This window comes from Apodemus sylvaticus, chromosome 21 (genome assembly GCF_947179515.1).
Source record: "Apodemus sylvaticus chromosome 21, mApoSyl1.1, whole genome shotgun sequence".
Classification (NCBI taxonomy): Eukaryota; Metazoa; Chordata; class Mammalia; order Rodentia; family Muridae; genus Apodemus; species Apodemus sylvaticus.
In genome coordinates this window covers 42242742-42269447 of record NC_067492.1, presented here as the reverse complement: position 1 = coordinate 42269447, position 26706 = coordinate 42242742, and the positions used below count along the sequence as shown (strand labels likewise).

Genomic DNA, 26706 nt, shown 5'->3' with positions numbered 1-26706 from the left:
ATATTGTGAAGCAGAATGCCATGATGCCAAACTCTAAGTGGATTTTACAACTACATGATTCCACCAAAAGTTTTTAGAAAATAAACTTCAGAGTCTCTTTTAGGAAGGCTATATTACAAAAATACGGACGGGCAACAGATATCTGGAAAAATAGGTAACCTTAAAAAAAGTATGAAATGACTCAGCAAGTAAAGGCATTTGCAGTGCAAACCTGAAAATCGGAGTTTGATTCCTGGAACTCACATAAAGGTTGATGGAAGGAACCAATTCCTCAGAGGAGTCTTCTGATCTCCACCCAAATGAGGCAGCATGTGTGCCTACACACATATCACACATACTTTTTAAACAAATGGTTAGACGAATATTTTATGAGAAACTTTTTTATGTTGTTTGTCTCAGTCCCTAGAACAATGAAATAGACTGAAAGTCACTAGGTTCCTTCTAAAACTGTCATGCATAGGTGGCTGGGGAATGGCTCCTAAGAATGGTAAAGAAAGTGCTGGGATTAAAGTCAAGAGCCACCACCACCCGGCCGAACTCGCGTTTTGTACAGTTGAAATTTTGTAGAAACCTTGCATTTGTACAATGAAAATGAGGTGGGCGTGTCAACATTCCCAGGAAACCAAGGGATCCACCCACTGTCAGGGATGGCTCCGCCCACATCACATTACACGCACGCGCACTGCCCGCTCCCGCCCTCTGCGCAAGCGCGCTGCTTTTCCATGTGTGCTCAGGCCGTCATATCGGACCAGCTGAAGAGAGACGCCAAGTAAGGTCGCAGACTAGAAGTCGCCACGGGCCCGGTGGGCCCCATCGACTGCTGCTGCAGTCTTCTTCTTAATCTGGTTCATCACCACAGCCTCCGTAGCCATGGGTAAGAGTCGGACGAAGCGTTTCAAGAGACCTCAGTTCTCCCCTATAGATAGCTGTCAGGCCGAGGCGGCGGCCGCGGCGAACGGAACTGGGGACGAGGAGGACGATGGGCCCGCAGCGGAGCTTCTGGAGAAGGTGGGACGAGGTCTTGGCAAGGCTCGGGCGGCTTGCGGCTTGCAGCGGGCGGCAGGGTGGCCGGGAGAGAGGTGCTGCAGCGCGCGTGCTCACTACGCGACTCTGCTGTCTTGGTTCCCGCAGCTCCAGCACCCGAGCGCCGAGGTTCGCGAGTGCGCCTGCGCGGGACTGGCCCGGCTAGTGCAGCAGCGGCCGGCACTACCGGACTTAGCCCGCCGGGATGCTGTGCGCCGGCTCGGGCCGCTGCTGCTGGACTCTAGTCTGGCGGTAAGGGAGACAGCGGCCGGAGCTCTGAGGTGAGTCCGAGAGGGCCCGAGACTGGAGAGAGAATAACCTGCCAGTTAGCTCAGATTGCAGTGGATGGAGATGTGAGTTCATGTTCTGAAGGACCCCGGAGGCCACGAACACACACATTTTTGGGGATCCACCTGGCTGCTTCACCAACCCTCAAACCTCATGCACATTTCTTTCCCCCATCTCAAAATCCACCATAGGGTTCCTGAGAGGATAAAGCCCTCCAGTCTGGGCTCCAAGTACAACTGACATTTCCGCATGTAAGATGTCTTTGCAGGAGCTCCATTGAGAGGGTGAATGGAAGCTAGCAAAAAGGCAAAACAGTATTAATGAAAAGTGCTATGTAAAGGAGAGAGTGCATTTCTGGATGAGGGGGAGTTGTATTGAGGTACCCTCTAAATGACATTTATAAATAGACCAGAAGATCGGAGCATGGAAAAATAGGATATGAGCATTCTTTATGGGGGAACAGCAACGACAGAGAAAGGAGACGGAGTGCAGATTGACATATGTGGCCGAGGAGAGACTGTAGGGATTATATTTGCTAAGGCTACCAAGGTGAGGGGTTTATTCTAAACTGGAGTGGTGTAATCTACGTTTTTGAAAAAGCCATTCATTTATCATATGAACTAAGGGGCCTTACCTCTGAATGTAGGATGCAAAATTCAAAACTCCTAAAAAAAGAAACCATAAGGAGAAAAATCCAGGTAATCTAGAATTTGGTGAGGAGGTTTTAACTGTAACACCAAGGGCATGATCCATAAAAGAAATAACGGATGGGCTGAATTTAAATAAAATTTAGACCTTCTTGTATCATGGCACACGCCTTTAATCCCAGCACTAAGGGTGCAGAGGCAGGCAGATCTCTGAGTTTGAGACCAGCCTGGTCTACAGAGTAAGTTTTAGGATAGCTAGGGCTACCCAGAGAAGTCCTGTCTCAAAACAACCAAAAAGCAAAAGCCACTCGAATGGCTGTGCATAGAATGAACTGTAGAGAGGGCAGAAAGTTAGTATTTGTGCTCTTACAGATCTGCCTGTGTGTATTGTTTCAGTGTAGTAAATATTGGATGCAACGCCTGTGCGCCAGTCACTCAACTAGGCAAGTTCAAAGCCAGCTTGAACTAGTGCGTTCCAGGAGAGCCAGGCTGATCCATAGAAGCCCTGTCTTGAAAAACTAACCAACCAACCAGATAAATAAATAAATCTTAACTCTGTTGAGTAAAATTAGTGTTAATAATATATTGATTATTATTAACCAAATATATAATTACTATTATATATATATATATATATATACATACATACTATATATATAACTAATAGTAATTACAGAGACTACTACTAGGGATATGATGGTTTGAATAAGAATGGCCCTCAAAGGCTCATGTATTTGAATGCTTAGTCACTAGTAAGTGCTACTATTTGAGAAAGATTAGGAGGTGTGGCCTTGCTGGAGTAGGTGTGGGTTTGTTAGTGGGGATGTGTCACTGAGGGTGGGCTTTGAAGTTTCAAAAAGCCCACACCAGGCCCAACATCACTGTCTATGATCAAGATAATGCTCTCAACTACTGCTCCAGTGCCATGCATGTCACCACGCTCCACCATGACAGTGGACTAAGCCTCTGAGACTGTAAACAAGACTCCCATAAATGCTTACTTTATAAGGGTTGCCTCTTGAAAGCAACACAACAGTGTAAGACAATGACAGTTATTTGATGTGCTGAGGACCAAAACAGTTGAAAATCTGTAGGGCTTGTTCTTCGGCATATGACAAATAGAGTTTTTCTGTGGGAAACATTAACTGTGGTTAAACACACAAGACTTAGCAGCATTTTGGGAGATGTGACTTGAAAGTAAAGCGTGTTTACATTTCTTATGTAGAAACCTCAGTGCTTGCGGAGGTTTTGACGTTTGTGATGACATGGTAGCAAAGGACATCATGACGCCCCTGGTGGCACTACTGAGAGAGGTATGTGGCATTTCACATAGCCTGGGTGATGACTTCTGTGTGGTGTTTTTAGGAGACAGGTTTGGGAGGTTTTTTTGTCTGTCTGTTTTTTATTTTTCAGTACTTTGGTGTCATTTTATGTGTCCCTTTCTTTAAACACCCTGTGACAGTTTCTTTCCTTTCCCTGGAAACTGTACAAGGGCATCACTTATACCAATCTCTGACATTTGTGTCTCTGCCGCCTTTATGATTAGAAGACGACAATCCCTTTCTAAAGATATGCACATTTACCCCTTAGAATTCAAGGCCATTCCCTGATTACTCACTCCTGTATGCCTGCCATTTAATCTTCACAGCAGTCCTGTGAGACAAGTCTCTTTTCCCTTTCTATTTTGTGGTGCTGGGAATGGAACTCAGATCTTTGTGCCTGCCACCAGGCCAGAGCTTTCCCACTACCCAACTGTATCCAAATCCAGGGCAGGTATTCTTAGACCAGTTTTTACCCAGTGCTGATAGACCCAAGGCACAGACAGTATGAACGTATAAAGATTATGTCACACTCTCATTGTTACATGTACATTCATGTTACATGATGTAGCTCATTGGCTAAGGACACTGGACTCTTGTATTCCTCTCAGCCTGCCATGCCTTTCTTCCACCTTTCTACAAGTAGTAGCCAATTTTCACTAATGCCGTGAGGCATCAGTGGGTCCCGCTCCCTTTGGAGCAGTGATGCTGCACTGCAGGTACTGCCATGGGGACACTCAGCACCATGCTGCTCACATCCAGTTGGGTAGAGAGCGGGGATGCTGTAAAACATGCTTCTATGCAGAGGGCATGGAAGTCTTCTCCCCATAAAAAGTCGTAAGACTCAGAAGACCTTCAGAGAGTGTCCTGTTCTGTGCTAGGAAGCAGCCTTGCACAGAGATCAAGGCACCACTTGGAAGCTAGAATGTCTTCAGTAGCTTCTTTTATCTTATTTTCCTATGAATATCGGGAGATAAAAGTTTATAGTTGAGCTGCCTCAGGTTTGTTGTGAGGACTAATGACAATATGTGTAAATATATGTAAAATGCTCAGAATAGTCCTTAGGGGATGCTGTACAGATATTAACTCTTGTATTTCTTTGTCATTCTGTCTTTTTTAATATAAATTTATTCTTATATAAATTTATTTATTTGCTTTATATCAGTACTTGCTGTCATTCTGACTTTTAGGGGAAATACTTTGTGTTGATCTTATACTTTCATGTAAAGTGTGGGATAAATAACATCATGCCTTGATGACCTTTCTTGCCAAAGGGATGTATTATTTTTTTTTTAGTTTTTATTGTTTTTATTTGTGTGTCTTGTGTCTGTGTGAGTGAATGTTGTATATGTGCAGGTGCCTTCAGAGGCCAGAAGAGGGTGTCAGATTGCCTGGGGCTGTAGTTACAAGTGGTTGTGTCCCAACTGATGTGGATACTGAAAACTTAGCCTAGCTCTCCTGCAAGAGCAGTGCAAAACCTTCCTCTTGATAAACAAAATGCTCCTAACCACTGAGTCGTCTCTCCGTGCTCAAGGGATGTACCATTTTGAGAACTGTACTTATAACCATTTGATGTAATTATTAACCACTATCCTTTCTGCTGTTTTTTGCAGTTATAATTTTTTACTAGTACTAGCTTTTTTGCTTAATTATTCTTTTGAACCTGGGTGCTAATTGTGATGTTTGGTTGCAGTGTCTCTCTGGACTGGATCCAAATGAGATGTCTCCACAGGAGAAAGCCGATAAGAGAAATCCCGTAGAGAGCATAGCCAATGAGGCTGTGAACATGCTGTGGAACGTGTGGTAAGTACTCTCCAAGAGCAGCCTCCTGTTGTGCCACTGCCCACCCCTCCATGCTCTCTGTTAAACTGTAGGATCCACCCACAAATGTGTGCTACTTTAGTAGGCAGGACTATCCAGTGATGAGATTCATCCTCCTAATCAGCACAGTGTACACCTGCTTTGGTATCTGGAATGACATTGGCTGATGTGTTTGTCCATTGCTCTGGTAGTAAGCAAGGCCACTTCTTTTCCGTGTTGCTGGCACTGCTTAGGTTAGAGTGGACCACAGCTAGGAGTAAAAGTAGCTAGAAACAAACCCAGAAGCACTTTCTAAGTTTGGTTTTATCCCTGTAATTGTAGCAGAATTACAGTTTCTTATATTCAGTTATGAACAATTAAAATACTGACCTAAAAGTAGTGTTTCTTAGACTTTAAGACTAAGTTACCGATTTGTCTTGTTGATGGTGTCCTTTGCCTTACAGAAACTTTGTAATTTTATGAGGTCCCATTTGTCAATTCTTGATCTTAGAGCATATGCTATTGGTGTTCTGTTCATAAACTTTCTCCCTGTACCGATGTCCTCAAGGGTCTTCCCCAGTTTCTTTTCTATTAGCTTCAGAGTGTCTGGCTTTATGTGGAGGTCCTTGATCCATTTGGATTTGAGCTTAGTACAAGGAGACAAGGATGGATCAATTCACATTCTTCTGCATGCTGACCTCCAGTTGAACCAGCACCATTTGTTGAAAAGGCTATCTTTTTTCCATTGGATGTTTAGATCTTGAACCAGTAGTTGTTACATTCCATCAGAAATACTGGCAGACTGAAGAAAATGGCTTTTCCCTTTTTTTTAGTGTCTCTCTCTCTCTCTCTCTCTCTCTCTCTCTTTCTTTTGGTTCATTCCTTCCTTCTCTCCCTGCCTCTCCTTGACCCCCAGGATCTCACTATGTAATTTTGACTGGCCTTGAACTCATGATGCCCTTTCCTTGGTCTTCTGACTGCTGCTGGGATTACTGGCTATAAGAAATGGTACATGAGCAACTGATTGGTGTTTTTATGTGCACCATACATCTTTGACTTTCTATAATGTTGTTGTTTGGAGCCCTGGACCTCATGACTGCTAAGTACTGAACGTGTCCTACCGCTGTGGTTTTTCTCCAATCGCTAAAGTCACTGAACTTGAACTTTTAATATTTTCTTTATATATATGTATGTTACATATATCTGTGTGGCTGCATACATATGAAAGCTGGTGCCCTTTCTTTCAGGCCAGAGATCTGAAGTTGGTTATGAACCATCTGATAATGGTGCTCGAAATCAAACTTGGGTCTTTACAAAAACAACATTTTTTTCTCAACTGCTGAGCTATCTTTCCAGCTATTTTTATTTTTTAAGACAGATGTAGGCCAGGTTAGCCTAAGACTTGCCACCATATAGCAAAGGGTGACCTTGAATTCCTGACTCATTTGTGTTTTTTGGTTTGTTTTTTGTTGTTTTTGGTTTTTTATTGTTTGTTTGGTTGGTTTTTTTATTTTATTTTATTTTTTTTGAGACAGGGTTTCTCTGTGTAGCCCTGGCTGTCCTGGAACTCACTCTGCAGACCAGGCTGGCCTCCAACTCAGAAATCCACCTGCCTCTGCCTCCCAAGTGCTGGGATTAAAGGCGTGCACCACCACGCCCAGCGGGACTCTTTGGTTTTTATTTCCTATGTCCTGGGCTTACAGGTGTGATCTACCACCTGTGGCTTGAACTGGGAGTTTTAAAAAATATTTTCTTTGAAGAGAGCCTAATATAGTGGTTCTTGACCTTCCTAATGCTGCGACCCTTTAATATGGTTCCTCATGTTGTGTGACCCCCAACCATAAAATTGTTACTATTTCATAACTGTAATTTTGCTACTGTTATGAATCATAAAATAAATATCTGATATGCAGGATACCTGATATGTGACCCCTGAAGGGGCCATGATGCACAAGTTGAGAGCCACTGGCCTAATATTTCTATCTCCAAAGTAACCTTATTGTCTTGAGTCCTGGAGTTTAGGCTTTACCACCTACAGTTATCATGCTTTACATTTCTTTACTGAGAGATGCTTTGCCTTCTTGGCCATAGTTTAGTGATAAAATAACTAAAGAGATAGCTAACAGAAAATATATTCTTGATTGCATGAGTCACATGTTAATATCTGTTAGTATATTATGTATATGTTTATATTGAGATTATATTCTGGAAACATGAGTAAAATTATTCATTCTTTTAACATGTATTTAGTGTATATACTTATTAGTAATATTGATAACTTTATTTAAGGAAGTCCTGTGATTTCAAAACTAATACTTATTAGAGTAATTTCTCTAAAGATTGAAAATTCTTCTTGTTGAAATTATAATGGCAGTCTAGGAGTAAATAAAATATTGTTTTTCAATTTAAAATGTTGCCTTTCATGTGATAGAGGCCTTTGTCCTTATTTGAATGCATTATTATTGAGTGGTAGTGGAAAAAGAACAGCCTATATACACAAGGAACTGAGGCCTGGGCAGGGTGCCACCACATAGGATGTAGGACTGCAGATGGGTGGCCTCACCTGGGGGGGGCGGGGGTTTGGTTCTCACAGTCTGTTGAGTGGGAAGTTGGGTGAGTGATTATTTCTGAAGTTCCATACAGTTCTAACCTTCTGTGAGGAGAGATCTACTAAGAGGCCTCAGTGTGAAAGGAATGAAGCCCTGATTGGTTGTCATGTATAATAAATAAGAATGGGTGTTTTGACTCCTGACCTTTGGCTTTATAAAGCATAATTATTTTTTTCATAGACTTCTGTGGTTGATTTCTTAATGTTAAAGTATGTTAAAATATGAATAGTAAAACTTATTTTTCCCCTTCAATTTAGTGAATGCAGTAGTAGAGCAGTATCTATATTCAACAAAGAAGGGTGTTTGGAGATTGTATTACAGTACTTACGTAGGTTCCCCACCAATATTGACCTGGCTGTCTCCGTAGGTAAGTGAAGAAAGTGCTCATTTGTTATTCCTGTGTTGACATGTGCAGTCACAGTGTGTCTGCCTCAGTCCTGCTGTTACTAGATGTGAATGTCCAGTGAGCTTCTCTCTGTTTCGAATTTCTTTAAATCCATGGCTAATATTTTACTTATATAATTCTGCAAGGTCTGGTTTGTTGTGTTTGTTTTATTTTTGAGGCAGAGTCTGACTGTCTAGCTCTGGCTGCTCTGGAATTTGCAGCATATATAGACCAGGCTAATAACTAATGCTCAGACATCTGACTCCTGGGTACCAAGATCAAAAGTGTATGACATCAACCCTGGCCTTGCTTGTTTGTTTGTTTGAAAAATAATGGTGAATGTTCTTTAGTGATGTATTTTATTTATTTGTTTGTTTGTTTATTTAATGTATATGAGTCCACTGTCAATGTCTTCAGACACCAGAAGAGGGCATCAGATCCCGTTACAGATATTTATGAGCCACCATGTGGTTGCTGGGAATTGAACTCAGGATCTCTGGAAGAGCAGTCAGTGCTCTTAAGCGCTGAGCCATCATCTCTCCAGCCCCTGTTTGTTATGTGTTTTTCAAAACAAGGTTTTCCTGTGTCACCCTGGTTGACCAGGAGCTCACTCTGTAGACCAGGCTTGCCTCTAACTTACAGAGATCCACCTGCCTCTGCTTTCCGAGTGTTAGGGGATTAAAGTCGTGCCAACACTGACTGGCTTAGTGTCTTTTTTTCTTATAATAAGTCTTTAATCTTGAAGTTTTAATCTCTATTTACTAAGAAACAAAAACCCATATTTCCCAGGCCTTTACGCCAAACTTTAGTGTTTTATATCACTTTCTCTGATTTCTGAAGAAAATTGATAGTTTTTTGTTGTTGCAGGGGATGGGGTGGGTAAGAGGAGCTGTAAAAGAGGTGATTAGACTTCCAGTTTCGCCTGTCCCTTTCATGGGAGCTGTCTAGGAGTTGCCTTTGGCTTTCTACATTCTCTGTTGGGCTAGAGAGCCATTGAGTATCCTGAGCTCAGCAGCAGGACGAGGCAGAAACCAGAGAATGAGAGGCTGGGAAGAGTTTGGGGTACAGAGAAACACTTAAAAGGGTTTTTTCTCTACCCAGTTCTCCTTTAATGATGCATATTTCTGGCTTCTTCTGGGTTTAGTACATATTTTTGTCTTATCATAGGGGTGTATATATGCTGGGGGTTGGCCTCAAAGGCCAGAACCGGGGATCAGATCCCTAGGAGCTGTCAGGTGCGGGTCCTGGGTACTGAACTTAAGTCCCCTCTAAGAGCACTGAGTGTTCTTCAGTGCTGAGCATCTGTGCGTTTTTAGTCCTGACTGACTTGCATCTTGTTATGCAGACCAGGCTGGCATTAAATTCACCCACTTCTTCAGTGCTGCTATTAAAGGCATGTACTGTTATGCCCAGCTCTCAGAGGTTTTTTAGGGAGAGAGACCAAGAGAGGGGGAAACAAAAGTAAAATAGTGAAATAAGTACTGCTGGAACCTTATAAAGATCAGGTTGTGAGATGGAATCTGTAGGGGCAGTGCTGTGAGTCAGTGGGGGTTTTAGAAACAGATCAGGGGACTGGAGAGATGGCTCAGTGGTTAAGAGCACTGACTGCTCTTCTAGAAGTCCTGGGTTCAATTCCCAGCAACCACCTGGTGGCTCACAACCTTCTGTAATGAGATCTGATGCCCTCTTCTGGTGTGTCTGAAGACAGCTACTTATATATACCTATATATAAAAAATAATACTTATGTATACTTATATAAGAAATAAATCTTTTAAAAATTTAAAAAAAAATATAAAGAGCTCATTATTTTAGCAATGAGTGTCTTAATCTTAAGCCAGTTTTTATTTCATTTTTTAGATTTGTTTCGTTTTGTTTTGTTTTTTGAGACAGGATTTCTCTGTGTAGCCTTGGCTGTCCTAGATCTCAACTCTGTAGACCAGGCTGGCCTCGGAACTCATAAATCCACCTGCCTCTGCCTCCCAAGTGCTGGGATTAAAGTCATGCGCTACCACTGCCTGGCTCAGTTTTTATTTCTAAGATGAGAATTTCAGGCAGGTTAGTTAATAAAATTTTAGAAGAAAGTATAGGGGTGGTCTGGAGAGGTGGCTTAATGGCTAAGAGCATGCACTGCTCTTCCGGAACCTAAGTTTAGACCCAAGCACAACTACCTTTACTTCCAGCTCCAGGGGATTCCTGCCCTTTTTATAGGCCTCTGCAGGCACTGTACTCCTGCACATACAAAGTATATCTAAAAATGTAAAAGAAGAAATGCTTTAAAAAAGAAAACCCAACAGCTTGGGCTAGTGAAATAGCTTTGTGGGTAAAAGACTTGCAGTGCAAGCCTGACGGCTTGAGTTTGGTCTCAGGAACGCACATGATAAAAGGGAGAGCCAGCTAGTCTAATGTGTGCACTGTGGCTGCTTATGTTCCTTTAAACTACTAAAGGTTCTAGATTCCACCCCCAACTCTTTTACTACTGTGGGTGATAGCGCGTGCGCGCAGACACACACATACACACACACACACACACACACACACACACACACACGGAGTGTCACAAGACAGCTTTATCAAGAATCTGTCAGGCATGGTGGGAGGCAGAGGCAGGTGGATCCACATAGTGAGTGAGCTCCAGGATAGCTAGAGCTACACAGTGAGACCCTGTCAAAAAACAAGAAAGAAGAAAGCAATCAATTCTCTTCTTACAGTAAGGCTCCAGAGACTGACAGAACTCAGCTTGTCAGACTTTGGAGGGAGGTACTATTGCCCACTAAGCCATCTCACTGGCTGGGTTCTTTATATTCTAATGCACTGTTTTCACAGTGGATCATCATAAAGTCATTTTGAAGTGTATAGTAGTGTTTTCTTTCTATATTTAGCTAGATTGTTGATTTTTATAAACAAACATTTTGTAAATAAAGCAAGGCTCACATATAAAATAAGGGTTCTGTTTTGTCCAGAACAATCTTTTGAAATTGTATTTATAATAGCATTCCTAGGTTATCTTGGGTTTTGTTGTTCGGCTGTTGAGGTGGCTGTTGGCTGCACTGTACTGGGGTCCAGCCTGGAGCCCTGCTCCTGCAAGGCCAGCACTTCGTCATGGAGCTAGCTAGCACCCAGCTCCTTACCGTCCCTTTGCTAAAGTGTCCAGCATCAGTCCCTTGTAACACAGCACATTTAGAAGTAAGCATATATATTGATGTGCATCATAGCTGTACCCTGGGTTCCATTTTTTATTTTAGATTTATTTAGTTTGTATATATGTGTGTGTGTGCACATATGCATGCCTGATGCCCTTGGAGGTTAGAAGAGGGACTTGGATCCCCTGAAACAAGAGTTACAAATGATTGTGTGCAAGGAACCAAACCCAGGTCCTTTGTAAAAGCACTAAGTGCTCTTAACTGTTAGGCCCTCTCTCCATCCCCACTACCATGTGTTTTGATTTATTTGGATAGATACAATCTAATTTGGAATTTCAAAATCTACATTTTTTTGAATAAATATCTGAAAGAAAACTAATTTGGCTTTATTTTCCTTTTTGTACTTCAGAGGTCTCTTCTGTCAAAACCTTTTGTGTGATCTCAGTTTTGTTTTGGGATTATTTTGTTTTGGTTTTTAAATATTTTTTGTGTGTTTTGTTTGTTTTTGAGACAGGGTTTCTCTGAGTGGCCATGTCTGTCCTGGAACTTGATCTATATATAGATCAGGCTGGCCTCGAACTCAGGGATCCACCTGTCAGTAACTCTGGATTGCTAGGATTAAAGCTTTGTACCACAAACTTTTTCCTTACTTATTTATTTGGTTTGGCTTTTTGATACAGGGTTTCTTTGTATAATCTTGGCTGTCCTTAGTCAGTAGGCCAGGCTGACCAGGCTGGCCTTGAACTCATGGAGATCTACCTGCTTCTTCCTCCGTTGTTTATATGCTTTTAGTTAATTTATAGAATGAATGTTGTAATCCATTATCTTGGTTTTGTTTTATGTCGGTTGGGCTTTTTTGTTTGTTTGTTTGTTTGTTTGTATGTTTGTTTGTTTGAAACAGGGTCATTCTCTAGTAGCTCTTGCTTTCCTGGAATTATGTAGACCAAGCTAGCCTCAAACTCACATATATCCTTCTAAATGCTGGGATTAAAGAGTACTGGTATTGGGCTGGAGAGATGGCTCAGCAGTTAAGAGCACTGACTGCTCTTCCAGAGGTCCTAAGTTCAATTCTCAGCAACCACATGATAGCCCACAACTATCTGTAATGGGATCCAGTGCCTTCTTCTGATATGTCTGAAGAAAGTGGCAGTGTACTCATATATATATATATATATGAAATAGATAAATAAATCTTACAAACAAACCAACAAAAGAGTACTTGTGTTAAAGGCATGTATCACCACACTCAGCTACTGTTTTCTTAAATAACCCTAATGTATGGGTCAGGTTTGTTTTTGGCAACAGAACTATTAAGCATGTAGCACATGAACTACATGGTCATAAACTTCTTGCTACTGGCCTATGATAAATGGATAAACTGAGGATAAACTGTAGATATTTATAGTACTTTAGCATTGCTACAATTACTACTTAAATTTAATTTATAGCTTATAAGTATAGTTTTATAAAGAATGAAAAATTTATCTGGTGATGGAGACACAGACCTTTAATTCGAGTATTCCAGAGGCAGGTGGATCTCTGAGTCCTAGGCTATCATTTTGTACATAATGAGTTCCAGGACAGCCAGGGCTATACAGAGAAACCCTGTTTTAGGGAGGTTGTGGGGAAGAAGAAAAAGAATTAGAAATTTAAAGAAGAGAGAAGGAGCTCTCTAGCACTGAGGCTCTGTTGCATGCATCATCCTTGAAGTGAAGCCTGTGTACCTGATAAAGCTGATGTGTCTAAAAGTTGTAAAAATGTCCAGTTTTGGAGGAGTTATACAGGTGTAAATTATCTTAAACAATTCACAGGTTTCTAAATTGTTGCTTCTTGTCTTATAGCATATTGTTTACAGACAGTGACGGAAGACAACCCCGAGCTCCTGAAATCTTTCGATGGCACAGCACTGCGTGTGCTGGAGTCTGCTTTACTTTGTCCTGTTACCTCTATGGAATACATTCTTCTAAAGACACTGGTGGCGGGTAAGGTTCAGCCAAGTGAAGTCGTTGTTGTAATAGAAGTGGAGGCTAGGATTCAGTCTCCCCCAGCTCTGTCTGATCTGAGAGTGTTAAGAGCAGAGACCCCTAACTGATTGTTATGAAGCCTCCTAGAATAGATGCTTCCATTTTGTAAAAAATTATCTTTTTTCTTTTTTTTTTTTTGTTGTTGTTGTTGTTTGGTTTGGTTGGTTGGTTGGTTGGTTGGTGTTTTGAGATAGGATTTCTCTGTGGCTTTAGCCATCTTGGAACTATCTTTGCAATCTTTGTAGACTAGGATGGCCATAAACTCAGAAATCCACCTGCCTCTGCCTCCAGAGTGCTGGAATTAAAGACGTGCACCACCAGGTTATCTTCTTTTTATGTGTATATGTGTGTGGGTTGTGTGAATTTATTCCTCATGTGTGAAGGATCCTGAGGATCAGAAGAGGGCATTGGATCCCCTGGAACTAGAGTTCTAGACAGTAGTTAGCTTTCATGTGGGTGCTAAGAAATGAACACTGGCCTTTGAAAGAACGGCCATCTCTCCAGCCCCATCCAGTTTCACAAACTGTCTAATACAGAAACATTGCAGTTAGACTTTCCTCTCTCTTTTTTCAATGATTTATTTTTATTTTATGTGCATTGGTGGTTTGCTTGCATAGATGTCTGGTGAAGGTGTTGGGTCCCCTGGAACTGGAGTTATAATAGTTGTGAGCTGCTCTGTGGGTGCTGGGAGTTGAATTGCAGTCAGTGCTCTTAACTGCTGGGCCATCTCTGCCGCCCAGCTTTCCTCTTTCTCGTGACCAATTGAGTTCACAGTTCACTTAGGGCAGCTAAGACATGACCCACCCACTACCTGCTCTGCCATGAGTTCTTCGTCCCACCTTCTTTTGCCCCAGTGTCTCTGAATACAGAAAAATCTGCAGTGATCCAATTGAGTAGCATAAGCTTTATAATACTCTTTGTACTGGCTAGTTTTGTGTGTCAACTTGACACAGGCTGGAGTTATCACAGAGAAAGGAACTTCAGTTGGGGAAGTGCCTCCATGAGATCCAGCTGTGGGGCATTTTAGTGATCAAGTGGGGAGGGCCCCTTGTGGGTGGTGCCATCCCTGAGCTGGTGTTCTTGGGTTCTATAAGAGAGCAGGCTGAGCAAGCCAGGGGAAACAAGCCAGTAAGAAACATCCCTCCATGGCCTCTGCATCAGCTCCTGCTTCCTGACCTGCTTGAGTTCCAGTCCTGACTTCCTTTAGTGATGAACAGCAATGTGGAAATGTAAGCTCAATAAACCCTTTCCCCCCCCAACTTGCTTCTTGGTCATGATGCTTGTGCAGGAATAGAAACCCTGACTAAGACACTCTTCATCCTGAAAAGTGACTGTGTCCACTAAATGAGAACTTTTCCTGACCCGGCTTCCCCTCCCCATCTCTGGACACCACCATTCTGCTGCCTGTTTCTGTGAATTTGACTCTGGTAAAAACCTTACAGAAATAGAATCATTTATGCTTGTCCCTCTATGACTAACTTATTTCCCTTAGCCGAAGGTTTTCAAGGCTGCCTACATAGTAGTATGCATTAGTACTGTTTCTTTTTAGTTTTGGAAACAGGGCCTTCTGTGGCCCAGCTTGGCCTCAGATTTACTGTATAGTTTGATAGCAGCAAGCTCCTACACCTTGAATGCCAGGAGTGTGAGCGTGTGTCACCACTCCCACTTTATGCTGTTTTGGGGAGCAAACCGAGAGCTGTATGCTAGGCAAGCACTCTACCGTTTTCTTCTTTTTGAATGCCGAATAGTATTCCTGTGTGTGTGTGTGTGTGTGTGTGTGCGTGCGTGCGTGTGTGTGTGTGTGTGTGTTTGCTACTCTTTGGGTTTTGGTTGGTTTTGGCTGTTTGAGACAGGATCTCTCTGTAGCGCTGCCTGTCTTGGAAGCCATTCTCCCTTTGTCTATTCATCCTCAGATGGGCACCTGGGTTAAACTTTTTGCTATTGCTAATCATGCACAGTGATCATGACTGATGTCTTCTACCCTCTGCTCTCAGTATTTTTTGTTATGCCTAGGTGGTGTTTTCATTTTATTTCTTTTTTTGGAGACAGTCTTATATATGACCAAGTTACAACTTGTATTATAGCTGAAATTGACCTGGAACTTGTGATCCTCCTGCCTTCACCTCCTGAATGCTGTTCTTACTGGTGTACAGCACCACCCCTGATTTACAGTCCTTGGGTTGAAGCCAGGGCTTTGTGCGCAGGGCATGCAGTCTGCCAACTGAGCTGCATCCCCAGAGCTTGCCATTCACATAAAAAATTGTTCTGATTTCTTCCTGGAAGCACGGGCTTGTCTTGTTAGGAAAAAACCAAGAGCTTGCTGTTTGTATTCTGTGTGTGATTGTGGAGGATCACTCCATCCCAGCACACTTGTAAGAACAGCTGAGGTGAAAATGGGAGGAAACAAGGCGCCTCCTGGCATTTTCAAAGAAACTTGATTTCTTTGAAATCTTAGGGTGTGCAAGTTCTACACCAGAGAAAGGTGTGTGCCAAGGTGGAATGAGCAAAGGCCTCTAGGTTGGAAGTTCTGAAATTCCACCAGAGTCTAAGCCCTGTGGAAACCGCTCTTCCGTCACCATTAGATGTTGTTCGGTTAGTTATAATTAGTAAATTAGTTCAATTAGTTTCAGTTAGTAAAAATTACTTGTTTTTACTATTACCATTTCCTTTTCTTAGACCAGAATCAATCTATGTATTACATAGTCAGTGTTAGAACCCATTTTTAGTAAAGATTCCATAGTCAATTCCTTTGTCTTCATGCTTATTTTTCCCCAGGCACAGTCTGGAACCTAAAGGACATTATTCCATCTAAGAGTCAGGCAGAAATCATAAATGCCATCCTAGGCGTCTTGTCTGAAGTGCTGGGTATGAATACTGGCAACATGGTCATTCAGATGAAGGAAGCAGAAACCCAGCGGGTAAAGGCTGCCGCAGAGAGTGAGGAGACACTGGCAAATGCTAACGGTGATGACTTGGTTGAAGATGATGAAATGGAAGAAATCCCTCATAAAAGAAAACTCAGAAGGAAAACATTTATTTCCGATTTACTTCCAGTGAGTCAGATCGATGTTCGATATGAATTAATACATTTTATTTTTTATTTTATGTGCATTGGTGCTTTGCCTGTATGTATGTCTGTGTGAGAATGTCAGATCTTGGAATTAAATACAGTTGTGAGCTGCCGTGTGGGTGCTGGGAATCGAACCTGGCCCTCTGAAAGAACATCAGTCCTCTTAACTGCTAAACCATCTCTCCAGCCCCTCAACATGAATTAATACATCAGTTTTCTTCAATGGGTTTCCTTAGCATTACAAAAAAAATTAGGCAATCTTTCAATAAAAGTTGTATTTTCCTATTGATTCTCATTGTAACATTAGAAATCTACCCATGTAGAAGAAACAAAAACCAATATCTCTTGTCTAAAATGAAACCTTTCTGTGTGTAGGATCTTTCAGAGCACTTTAGAAATAGCAACCTGTCTTCCTGACCCCCAGTTCAGTTTCCCATCTCCTCCAGGCAATCTTCACGCTGATCTTACTCTGCTTACTGTTTTGATTGAATTCTTATCTCTTTTATTTTAGTACCTATCTTTAGCAGAGAAACAGGCCAAGTCTTCAGTCCCAACTGTTGCTGAGCAGAAGAGAGTGGGGCTGTGCAGTGTGCCTCATGCTAGTGTGATGTGCAGTGAGGGTGCACACTGACAGTTACATCAGCAGAGAAAATGTGGGTGGACTGTGCTTTATGAGAATGTTTTCAGCCTGGAGGTGAGAATATATATAGGAAGGCAGACAGGACCCAGTTGGGGAGATACATGCTTCCTATGCCGCTCATGTGGATTCGTGTACTCGTACAGATGAGACTCTAGTCGTGTCTCTGCACTGGGCAAATCCCTCTCTTTAGGAAGACAGACTTGGAAGCCCATGGTCATTTTAGCCTGATGCTATGAGCGGTGGTAGAATTCTTCCCAAATCCCAGGTTGTTTCTGTAAGCCTGGTACATGTGATGAATACCAGATGGGAGAGCAGAGGAGGAGGCAGTTGGAGAGGACACAGGGCCAGCCAAGCTGTCTGAAATGGGGAAGTAAGAGAATTGTGAAGTCGGGGTAACATTTAAAGAGTCAGTCACTCAGCTGGATGGAGGGAATGTGAAGGCAGGAAGAGCAGGCGGCAGCAATGGAAAGGTGACAAGCCGAGGTTAGGAGAATGCATTTCACATTCTCTCCTGGGACAGTGCCAGGGTGGCTTGTCGTGAGTCAACATCTTACAGTTCTCTGACTTAGAATTCTTTACATAGAATATAGCTCAAAGTAAACATATTTTCTTGTTTGCTTGCCTGTTTGTCTTAGCTGCCCTAGTATGTGAGGTTATGAGTGTTTACCACCATGCCTAACTCTCACATTTTTAAAGATTTACAAAGCAGCAGTGGTGGCGCACGCCTGTAATCCCAGCACTCTGGGAGGAAGAGGCAGGCGGATTTCTGAGTTCGAGGCCAGCCTGGTCTACAGAGTGAGTTCCAGGACCGCCAGGACTATACAGAGAAACCGTCTCGAAAAAAACAAATCCAAAAAACCAAAAAAAACAAAACAAAAACAAAAACAAAAAACCAAAAGATTTACAAAGCATAGTTTTATGTTTTTTTTTAATTACTAGATTTTTATTTTATTAGGAGGTATGTTTATGTGTGTGGAGGTCAAAGGGCAACTTGCAGGCGTCAGTCCTCTTTTGCTTCCATGTGGGACCTGGAGATTAAACTCAGATTAGGCTTAGCAGCAGGAGCATCTAACCACTGAGCATCCCTTTAGCCTGTATAATTTAATCTCAGTGTTTTGAAGGAATCAAGCCTTTTATACGTAGAACAGTTACATGTGAACAACCCAAGCCTTGTGTTAAGTGGAAGTATATGCAGAACTCAGAAGGCCATCCTATCCTTAAGCTTCCTACAGAGCAGACAGTGCCAACCAGGCTAGCCAAAACAGTAGGCTGTGGTTCAGTGAGAGACCCTATTACTGCATCCAGCATGGCTCTAAGAACAGACCTGATCGGAGTACTGAAAGAATAAAGGAAAAACAGATACACACAGAAAGCTGGGATCCAGTGATCTGGGCTCCTGACTGAAGAAACTGTAACATCCCACAATCTCGGGTTTATTATATAGAGTTAGACAGAGAGATGGAGTTATTACATACAGTTGAGCTAGGAGGTAGGGTTATTACATACAGATAAACAAGGACACAAGTTTAGCTAATCTTGGTAGGAACAGTCTCTGTAACAGAGAAGTCTTCAGACCATAAATATCCTGGGACAGAAAGCTGAGGTGGACATTTTCTTTCCACAGACACTGTCAACACCCACACACGGGTCAGAAGGGAAGGCTTCGAGGTTTGCCCATGGGTCTGAGGTTCTGAGTCTGATATGGCAGTGACCATGTCAGCAGTACACATTCACTCAGGACTCTCCGCTCCCTACGCCTGCCTGAAGGCCAGGACAGGCTGTGATAGAGGAAGCTGCTGTAGCCAGTGCGTGCACCCACATGCCTACACTGCTTACATAGGCATGCACACAGAAGGGCTGAGAGTATTGTGCATGGTAGAATGCATGCTAATTGTTTAAAACAGACACGAAAGAGAAGGAGGGAAGGAGAGAAATCAGTTCTTGAGCTCATAAAATAGTGTTTTCTCAAAGCAAAACTAAAAACAAAACAAAACTTTTGTTTCGGTTTTTGAGACAGGGTTTCTCCAGATTGCCTTGGCTGTCCTGGAACTCTGTAGACCTTGCTGGCCACAATCCACCTGCCTCTGCCTCCCAAGTACTGGGATTAAAGGTGCACACCGCAGTGCTCAGATCCTGCAGAAGCCGCTTTTAAAGCCTTAACTCATTACCCTTTGTAATTAACATACAAGTCAATTGGCCAGCCAGTGTTTAGGTACCAGGAGAGTGCTAGGAGGCCTGGTACACAGGCAAGCAGTCCAAACTCAGAGTAAGCTGAGGCCGTCCACACGGCCCCATCAATTCCACTTTAGTCCTGTCTATTTAAAACCTTAAATTGCACCATTAAACTTAAGGCATAACACAAATATGCAGAGAAAAGAGCAGTTTTTAACACATGTCTAAATAAGAGGATTCCTCCTTTGCTTCCAGGATAATAGTTTATCCAGTCTACTGCTTTATTCCATCTCTACCTCCTCACTTGTCCCTCCTCCTGATTGCGTAGGCACCATGACATCTCTGGACTAATTCTTTGTCAGTTCTACATCCCAAGAAGTAGAGGGATGTTGTAAAGGGGAGGTGATCTCTGCATTCTCTCTAACATGGATATGGATACATTCCAGGCAGAGAGAATCCATAGCTAATCTATTTAGTGACTGTCTATTCTTAGCTTAGCTGAACATCACACTCCCAGACCTGAGCAGAAATGAATTTTACAAAGTGTTAGGAGACTCCATACTCCAGGGATTGCCACTGGAAGAGTCTGCTGTGCATCAGTCATCCTTCATGTTTGTTAGATGATGTAGGACAAAAGTAGAAGTTTAATTTCCAGACAAGGGATTTGTTGGTGTGATTTTATTTTTTGTTTGTTGGAAACAGTGCCACTATGTAGTTCTGGCTGACCTGGAACTTGCTGTATAGACGAGGCTGGCCTCAGGCTGCCAGAGATGCATCTGTTTCTGCTTCCTTAGTGCTGGGATTAAAGGTGTGTGCACCATGCAGGCGTATTAGTTGCATTTTAAATGAGCACAAACATCTGGTAAGGAAAATGGTAGTGCATTATAAGGCCAATAGACATATTTTTAACTTTGGACTCAGTAAGTCTGAGGAAATAAGATATTTAAATACATATTCATAGGGAATTGGCTCTAACTCAGCCCCCTACCCCACCCCAGGTTCCAAATCCTGAGTTGTTAAGTCCCTCATTTGAAATGGAATAGTATTTACATTCACTTACACACATCGTCCCACAGCTTTTAGTCAGCTTTAGATTAGGATTTTTTGATTTTGTTTTGTTTTAATACAGGGCCTCATGTATCCAGGTAGTTTCAAATTTTGCTGTATAGCCAGAGCATAACCTGTAATTTCTAATCCTCCTGTCTCCACTTCACTCAAGTGCCATAATTATAGACATGTGTCACCATGCCCAGGTTGTGCAATATTGAAGATCATACGTGGGCTTTGTGTATGATAGGCAAGCATTCTACCATTCTCTGCCTGGCTCCATCTCTGAATTCTTAACAGCTGTAGTACAGTGTTGGATAAAAATGGCTTTTGTTCTGCTGACTTACTTCATTGTACTTAGTGCTGAGGATCAGATCCTGGGCTTTGCACATTCTTGGCAAATACTGCACTACTTACATCCCCTGCCCTCATATCACACACAGACACACACACACACACACACACACACACACACACTACTGTCAAGGACAGATGCAGTTTTCCCCAGGTATTTGTCGTCTTGGTTTTGTTGGCTACTCATAGTGGGTTATATCTGTGTGTCCCAGACACTTAGGCTAAGACTGGAAGGTTGAGCCCTGAAATTCGAGTTCTTCCTTCCCCTGCCACTACAGTATAATAAGAGCTTTTAAGAAAGAAGCAAAACAATGTATATTCGTTAACTCCATGAATACAGAACCTGCAGGTATTGATGACTGGATATGCTTGGGCAATTATAGTAAATCCACTTAGTAATCTACAATACTTTGTTTAGTCACTAAACAATTAACTCAAACTAGACAATTTGAGATTGTAAACAATAAAGAACATGTTATTTTAAAAGTTATTCCACTCACTCTAGGATATCAGTGTGGTTGACTGAGTTTTTACTATCTTTTTTCTTAGGTTTTATTTGTGTGTGTTTATGTGCAAATGGGTAGGGGTGGCCATGGAGGTCAGAAAAGAGCTTGGGCTTTTCTCGGGGCTGGAGTTACAGGAGTGTCTGCAGGAGCAGTAGGGATTCTCACACTGAGCCAGCTCTGTAGCTTTTTTTTCCACCAGTCTTTTTTGTTATTTTGTTTTCTGTGACTGGGTGTCTACTTAGATCTGGCTGTCCTAGGACTCTGTAAACCAGGCTGACCCGGAACTCGCGGAGCCCCACCCCTGCCTCCCTCTGCTGGGATTAAAGGTGTGCACCACCGTGCTTGGCTTTTTTTTTTCCCATCCAATCTTCCCCCCTCCCCCCAATCTTTTTTTCTTTTTTGCCTTTTTTTTTTTTTTTTTTTTTTGGTTTTTTCAAGACAGGGTTTCTCTGTGCAGCCCTGGCTGTCCTGGAACTCACTCTGTAGACCAGGCTGGCCTCGAACTCAGAAATCTACCTGCCTCTGCCTCCCGGAGTGCTGAAATTACAGGCGTGCACCACCACCGCCCTGCTCTTCCCCCCCCACCCCCCAATCTTAAAAGAGTTACTTTATATTTTAGTTGTCATGGAAAATCAGGAATCAAGGCAGTCTGCTACTGGCCAAGCACTGTTAATTTAAGGCTTGTTAATAGTGTTTGTGGGGTATGTTCACTTGTTTTTAAGACAAGATGTCAATATGTAGCCCAGGCTGGCCTGAAACTTACTCTGTAGACCACACTAAACTCTCTATAGGCCAGACTGGCCTCAAACTTGAGGTAATTTTCCTGACTACCACTTGAGTGCTGGAATAGGTATGTGCCCCCATGCCTGGCCAGAAGTATATATTGAATGTGTCTTTCAAAAAAGATGGTTAAAATATGTGTTTAAGCATGAGATGTCTGAAATAAGCTTTTGTTTAATCTTACCATGCTAAGCTTCTTAACAAATGCGGTCAAGATTCAAGGTAGGTATCTGTTCTTTACAACTACATGTGATAGATGGAACACAGTTTAACAAAGATTTGCTCTAGTGGACCAGGAGGAAATCACAGTACTGATTTGCATTCCTGTAGCTTTTCTTCCGCCTATTCCAGCCTTCATATACTCAATTCCAAGTGCAGAAATTGTACTGTAGACTCTAACCAAGGAAACTAATACAAAAAATACTTATTTTTTATGTATTTATAGCCGACTGACAAGGAGCTGAGAGAGACCGTGGCGTTGCTGGCAGCTCAGCAGACCGCTCTGGAAGTCATTGTCAACATGTGCTGCAGTGAAGGTCTGCTCCTGTCTTACACTGGACAGTCCCCTGCCCCAACCCCGCCCACACCAGGAGCGGCCTCCATGGGAGCTGCTTTGATACCCCAGTCACACCTGGCTTGCCCTCTCCTCAGATCCCTCGGATGATGAGTGGGAAGAGCTTTCTAGTAGCGATGAAAGTGAAGCCTTTATGGAAAGCTCCTTCAGCGAGTGCAGTGGGCAGCTGATGTCCCCACTGTGCCTGTCCCATGAGATTCACTCCGCCCTTACTAACTGCCTCATTCCAGAGAAGGTTAGTAGTTTCGTGCGGACTGTTCACCGTAGGGGCTGGTGGCTTGGGTATAAAGCAGACTTGACACACATGTAATTCCGTCCTGACCACCTTAACTTGTAAATAACAAGTCTGACTTTTATAGAGAAATCCTGTTTAAAATGACCTCCCTTTTATTTTTTTTCCTGTTTTCCTTTCAATCCTAGGTTTTTGAGAAAACATCTTCACCTAACAGTGTTGCAATTGACATATGTTCTAAGAGCCCTACTTGGAAACCTTTGATTAGGAAGTAAGAGACTTCAGATTTTCAGACACACTTATCATTTTGTCATTATGTGAAATGTTGAAATATTGAATAGAAAATGCTCTCTAGAAAATGCCTTGATATGTACCCTGCAGAAGCTTATGTCCCTTATGTGCTGGGATGCTAGTGTGAGAGTGAATATTCACAGCACTGTGGGGCATAACCGTCCCAACTTGGAAAGAACTTTGTCATGGTCAAATGTTTTAGAAGTTGGCATTCAGCAGTAAAGAAGATCTGAACTGGAACCACCCACAACACAGCAGAGCCTCTTGTGATGAGCTGAGGGAATAAAACACAAAACATGCACACGCTGGCTCCATTGTCACAAACCACACAGCTAGGCAACACTAAACTAGTTAGGGACACACAGCTAGTGGCTGCCTAAGGAAGCCACTGCAGAAAGGAGGAAATCGGGCTGGGGTGGGAGTCTGTAATCTCAACTGCCCAAGGCTGAAGTGAAGCAGGTCGGTTGGGCACAAGGTCGTGCTCTCCCCGAGCAGCTGTGGAGCAGAGTGGACTGAAGGGAAGTTCAGTGCAGAGTGCCCATCCACCATGTGTCATGCCACGGCAGCAGTCCCCAGAACTGCAAACTATAAATAAAAATAAAAAAATAAAAGTAAGGAGTTTCCTATACAAGGCCAGTAGAGAGAGGGACTCGTGACTCACAGATGAGCTGTGCTCAGAGCCTTTGAATGCTTAGGCACTGAGACCAGCAGACGAGCAGTTCACATTATTCTTTGGGACTGCTTCAGATCTCCTTGAACTTATAGGGACTCTTAGACTCTGAAGCTTAAATTAAAAATTGACACTGAGCCGGGCTTGAAGCTCGGGACTCTAATCGCAGTATTCAAGAGGACCACAAATCCAAAGCCAGCATGGGTTTCATAGTGAACTCCAGGCTAGCTTGGAGTATAAAGCAAGATGCTATAGCACAAGTCGTAGGTCGTAGAATTCCAGGATATCAACTTGAGATTGTTTCCTTTCTTTGCAGAATGAACACTATTCAGTGTAGAGCCCTTACGTGTGTCCAGAGTCTCGTGTCTCTCCTGGACATAGAGCATCTTGGTGGAGCCCCCGCTCTCCAGACCCTTGCTCAGCACCTGTCACAGCTTCTTTTTTCTCAGCCAGGTAAATATTTAGACATTAATGTGAAAGACTACTTGGACATAGTAGAACTTTAAGAATGGAACTTGGGCTGTTAGATCCATGTTATAAATGGCACGTTATTACATCTAACCTCAGAATCCTTTCCAAGATGCTATCAGCCACTTATATCATTGCCAGTGACAGTCAGGGTGTGCCAGTAGGGGTGTGTGTGTGTGTGTGTGTTTAATGTCATAAGTATCAAATCCTCATTAGGATATTTGAGTCTTGATTCGTTTTTTTTTTTTTAATTTGAGGGTTTCATGCACACTATATCTGCATTGTTTTTACCCCGTTTCTCTTGTCTTTCCCCTGTCACCTTCTTCTGATCCCATTCTATTCTATTACAAACACACATACATACATAGACATACAACACTCTGGTTTGGTTAGGCCATTGCTGCCCCACCTGAGTGTACTCAGGGCTGACCAGGTAGGATTATGGTCTTGTCTCAGAGAAAACAAACAAAACAGGAAGGAAAACTCGCTCTTCCTCCCTCAGCAGCCATACTGCTGAGAATTCATCGGAGCAGCATCCCTGTCCTGCTCAAAAGGAACTCTTGCAGCAGTGCCCTTGGTCCTTGGGCTTCTCCTGTCTTTCATTCTCCCTCCTCTGTGACGTTCCCGGAGCCCTCAGGGTGGGAGCTGTGTTAGAGCTGTCCCTTTGAGGCTGAGCACCCCAGGGTCACTTATTCTCTGCATTTGAGCAGTTGTAGGTCTCTGCTAGTTTCTGCCTGCTATGGAAAGAAGCATTGAAATGAGAGGTCTGTCTGCACTTATTTATGCAGATGGGAATAAGTATTTCAAGGCAGTTGGGAACTACTATGTTGGTAGTATGGTAGTAACAGCAAGGTCACCTCTAGGCCATGACTCTCCAGACGTGGTTCTTGGCAGGTTACAGTACTCACTATGACTTCCCTCCAATTGACGAGGCTTGATTGTCCTAGGATGCATGTGGCACTGTTGTGATATTCAGGAGGGTTCGTGGTTTTTGAGACTGTCCTTGTATGTAGTATTGGTTGTCCTGCAGCTCACTGTGTGGACCAGGCACATAGAAATTCTTGAATAATAATAGTAATGCCTTCACATCAGTTGTGGATCCTCTGATCCAGGTGTTAGCAAATAGGGGAGAAACTATAGTGAGACCATTGTTCAGCTTGTGCTTTTTTTTTTTAACTTTATGTTTATATTTATTTTATGTATATTAGTGTTCTATCTGCATGCCAGGACCTACATGCCAGGAGAGGGCGTCAGATCTCATTACAGATGGTTGTGAGCCATCAGGTGGGTGCTGGGATTTGAACTCAGGACCTCTGGAAGAGCAATCAGTGCTCTTAACTGCTGAGCCATCTCTCCAGCCCTAGCTCATACTTCTTGACCTCTGACTTTATGCCACATGCTCTCTAATACTAGAGAAATGGCTAGGCTTGGGGGTTGCTCGTCATAGAGCTCATTTCTCTCCTGTTTAATTTCACCTGTGAAGAAAAAATGAGGGCAGAATGGTGTGAGGGGCTGGGCTACATGTAAAGGGCTCTGGGGAGAAAAGCTGAACCAGGACCAGAATGAACTGACCTAGCTCGTTCTCACGGTGCTGGAGTGCGTCTAAGGTGTCCTAAGGCTGCTCTGCTATCTGTGCTAGGCTAATTACAGGAACTCTCTTCTCTGGTACATAGAGTATCTACAAATGAAAAGCCCAAAAGATAAAATAAGCCTTGATTAATCCTTTTACCTCCATGGGTGTGTGCACATGTGCACCTGCACTTACACACACACACACACACACACACACACGCACGCACGCACGCACGCACAGTAATAATAAATAAAATAAAAAAATCTTACATTATGCACCTGGTATCAAGTTGCATCCTTGTACTCTTAGGAGGCTGAGACAGGAGAATAGATAATTTGCAGCCAGCATGGACTATAGGGAGACTCTGTGTTAAGAAAATTGTGGAGCTAGGCAGCACATACCTTGGGAGGCAGAGGCAGGAGGATTTCTGTGAGTTTGAGGTCAGCCTGTTCTACAAAGTGAGTTCCAGGACAGTCAGGACTACACCGAGAAACTCTGTAGGGAAAGAAGGAAGGAAGGAAATTGTGGGACACTGCCTGTCCCTTTTCCAGGCAACTTAAGGAGGTGGTATCAGAAATAGGACAATGTCCCAGGCACAGCAGGGCAATAAGCCATGGTATATGGTGCTATTTATCAGATCTCCCACAAACTTTATGGCTAAAGCAATAGGCGTGATTAGTGCCCCTTCAGTCTTGCTTCTCTGGAGCCTGGGTTCGAAGCCTGAGAACCACAGTGATTCCCTGTCTTACTGTTGTTACTCTCAGAGCCTCTCTGGGTGTGGGATGAGGCAGGATGGTGAAGGAGGTTTGTCATTGTTCCACGGTGTCTGCGCAGTGATTCTCCTTACAAGGAGTTGCTCCTCCCCCGGGAGAAGTCTGAAGGTATTTCAGTGGTTACGTCTCGGTGGTTACGTCTCAGTGGTTGCTCCTGGTATGCACCAGGGATTCTAGAAGAAGTCCTGCACAGGAGCATCCTGTATACACATTAACAGAATTACCTGGGCAGAGTGTCACTATAGCAGAGGTGGAATCTAGGAGACTGGGGTCTCCATTGGAAAACTTAGAGGCCATAGCCAGAATTGTTTAAGACTTTG

The 26706-nt window shown here is 43.0% G+C and overlaps 1 protein-coding gene across 1 annotated transcript in view; it reads left to right on the top strand.

Moving 5' to 3' along the window:
- The first annotated feature begins 708 nt into the window (after positions 1-708).
- Positions 709-26706, top strand: part of Heatr3 (HEAT repeat containing 3) — a 37775-nt gene continuing 11777 nt past the window's right edge. Inside the window, exons 1-11 of the mRNA XM_052166632.1 lie at positions 709-1008; positions 1132-1304; positions 3184-3271; positions 4971-5080; positions 7944-8053; positions 13054-13194; positions 16012-16289; positions 22251-22341; positions 22457-22614; positions 22800-22882; positions 23889-24025. Coding sequence (XP_052022592.1) covers positions 871-1008; positions 1132-1304; positions 3184-3271; positions 4971-5080; positions 7944-8053; positions 13054-13194; positions 16012-16289; positions 22251-22341; positions 22457-22614; positions 22800-22882; positions 23889-24025 — 1507 coding nt within the window. The 5' untranslated portion in view covers positions 709-870. The remainder of the gene's footprint in view (positions 1009-1131; positions 1305-3183; positions 3272-4970; positions 5081-7943; positions 8054-13053; positions 13195-16011; positions 16290-22250; positions 22342-22456; positions 22615-22799; positions 22883-23888; positions 24026-26706) is intronic.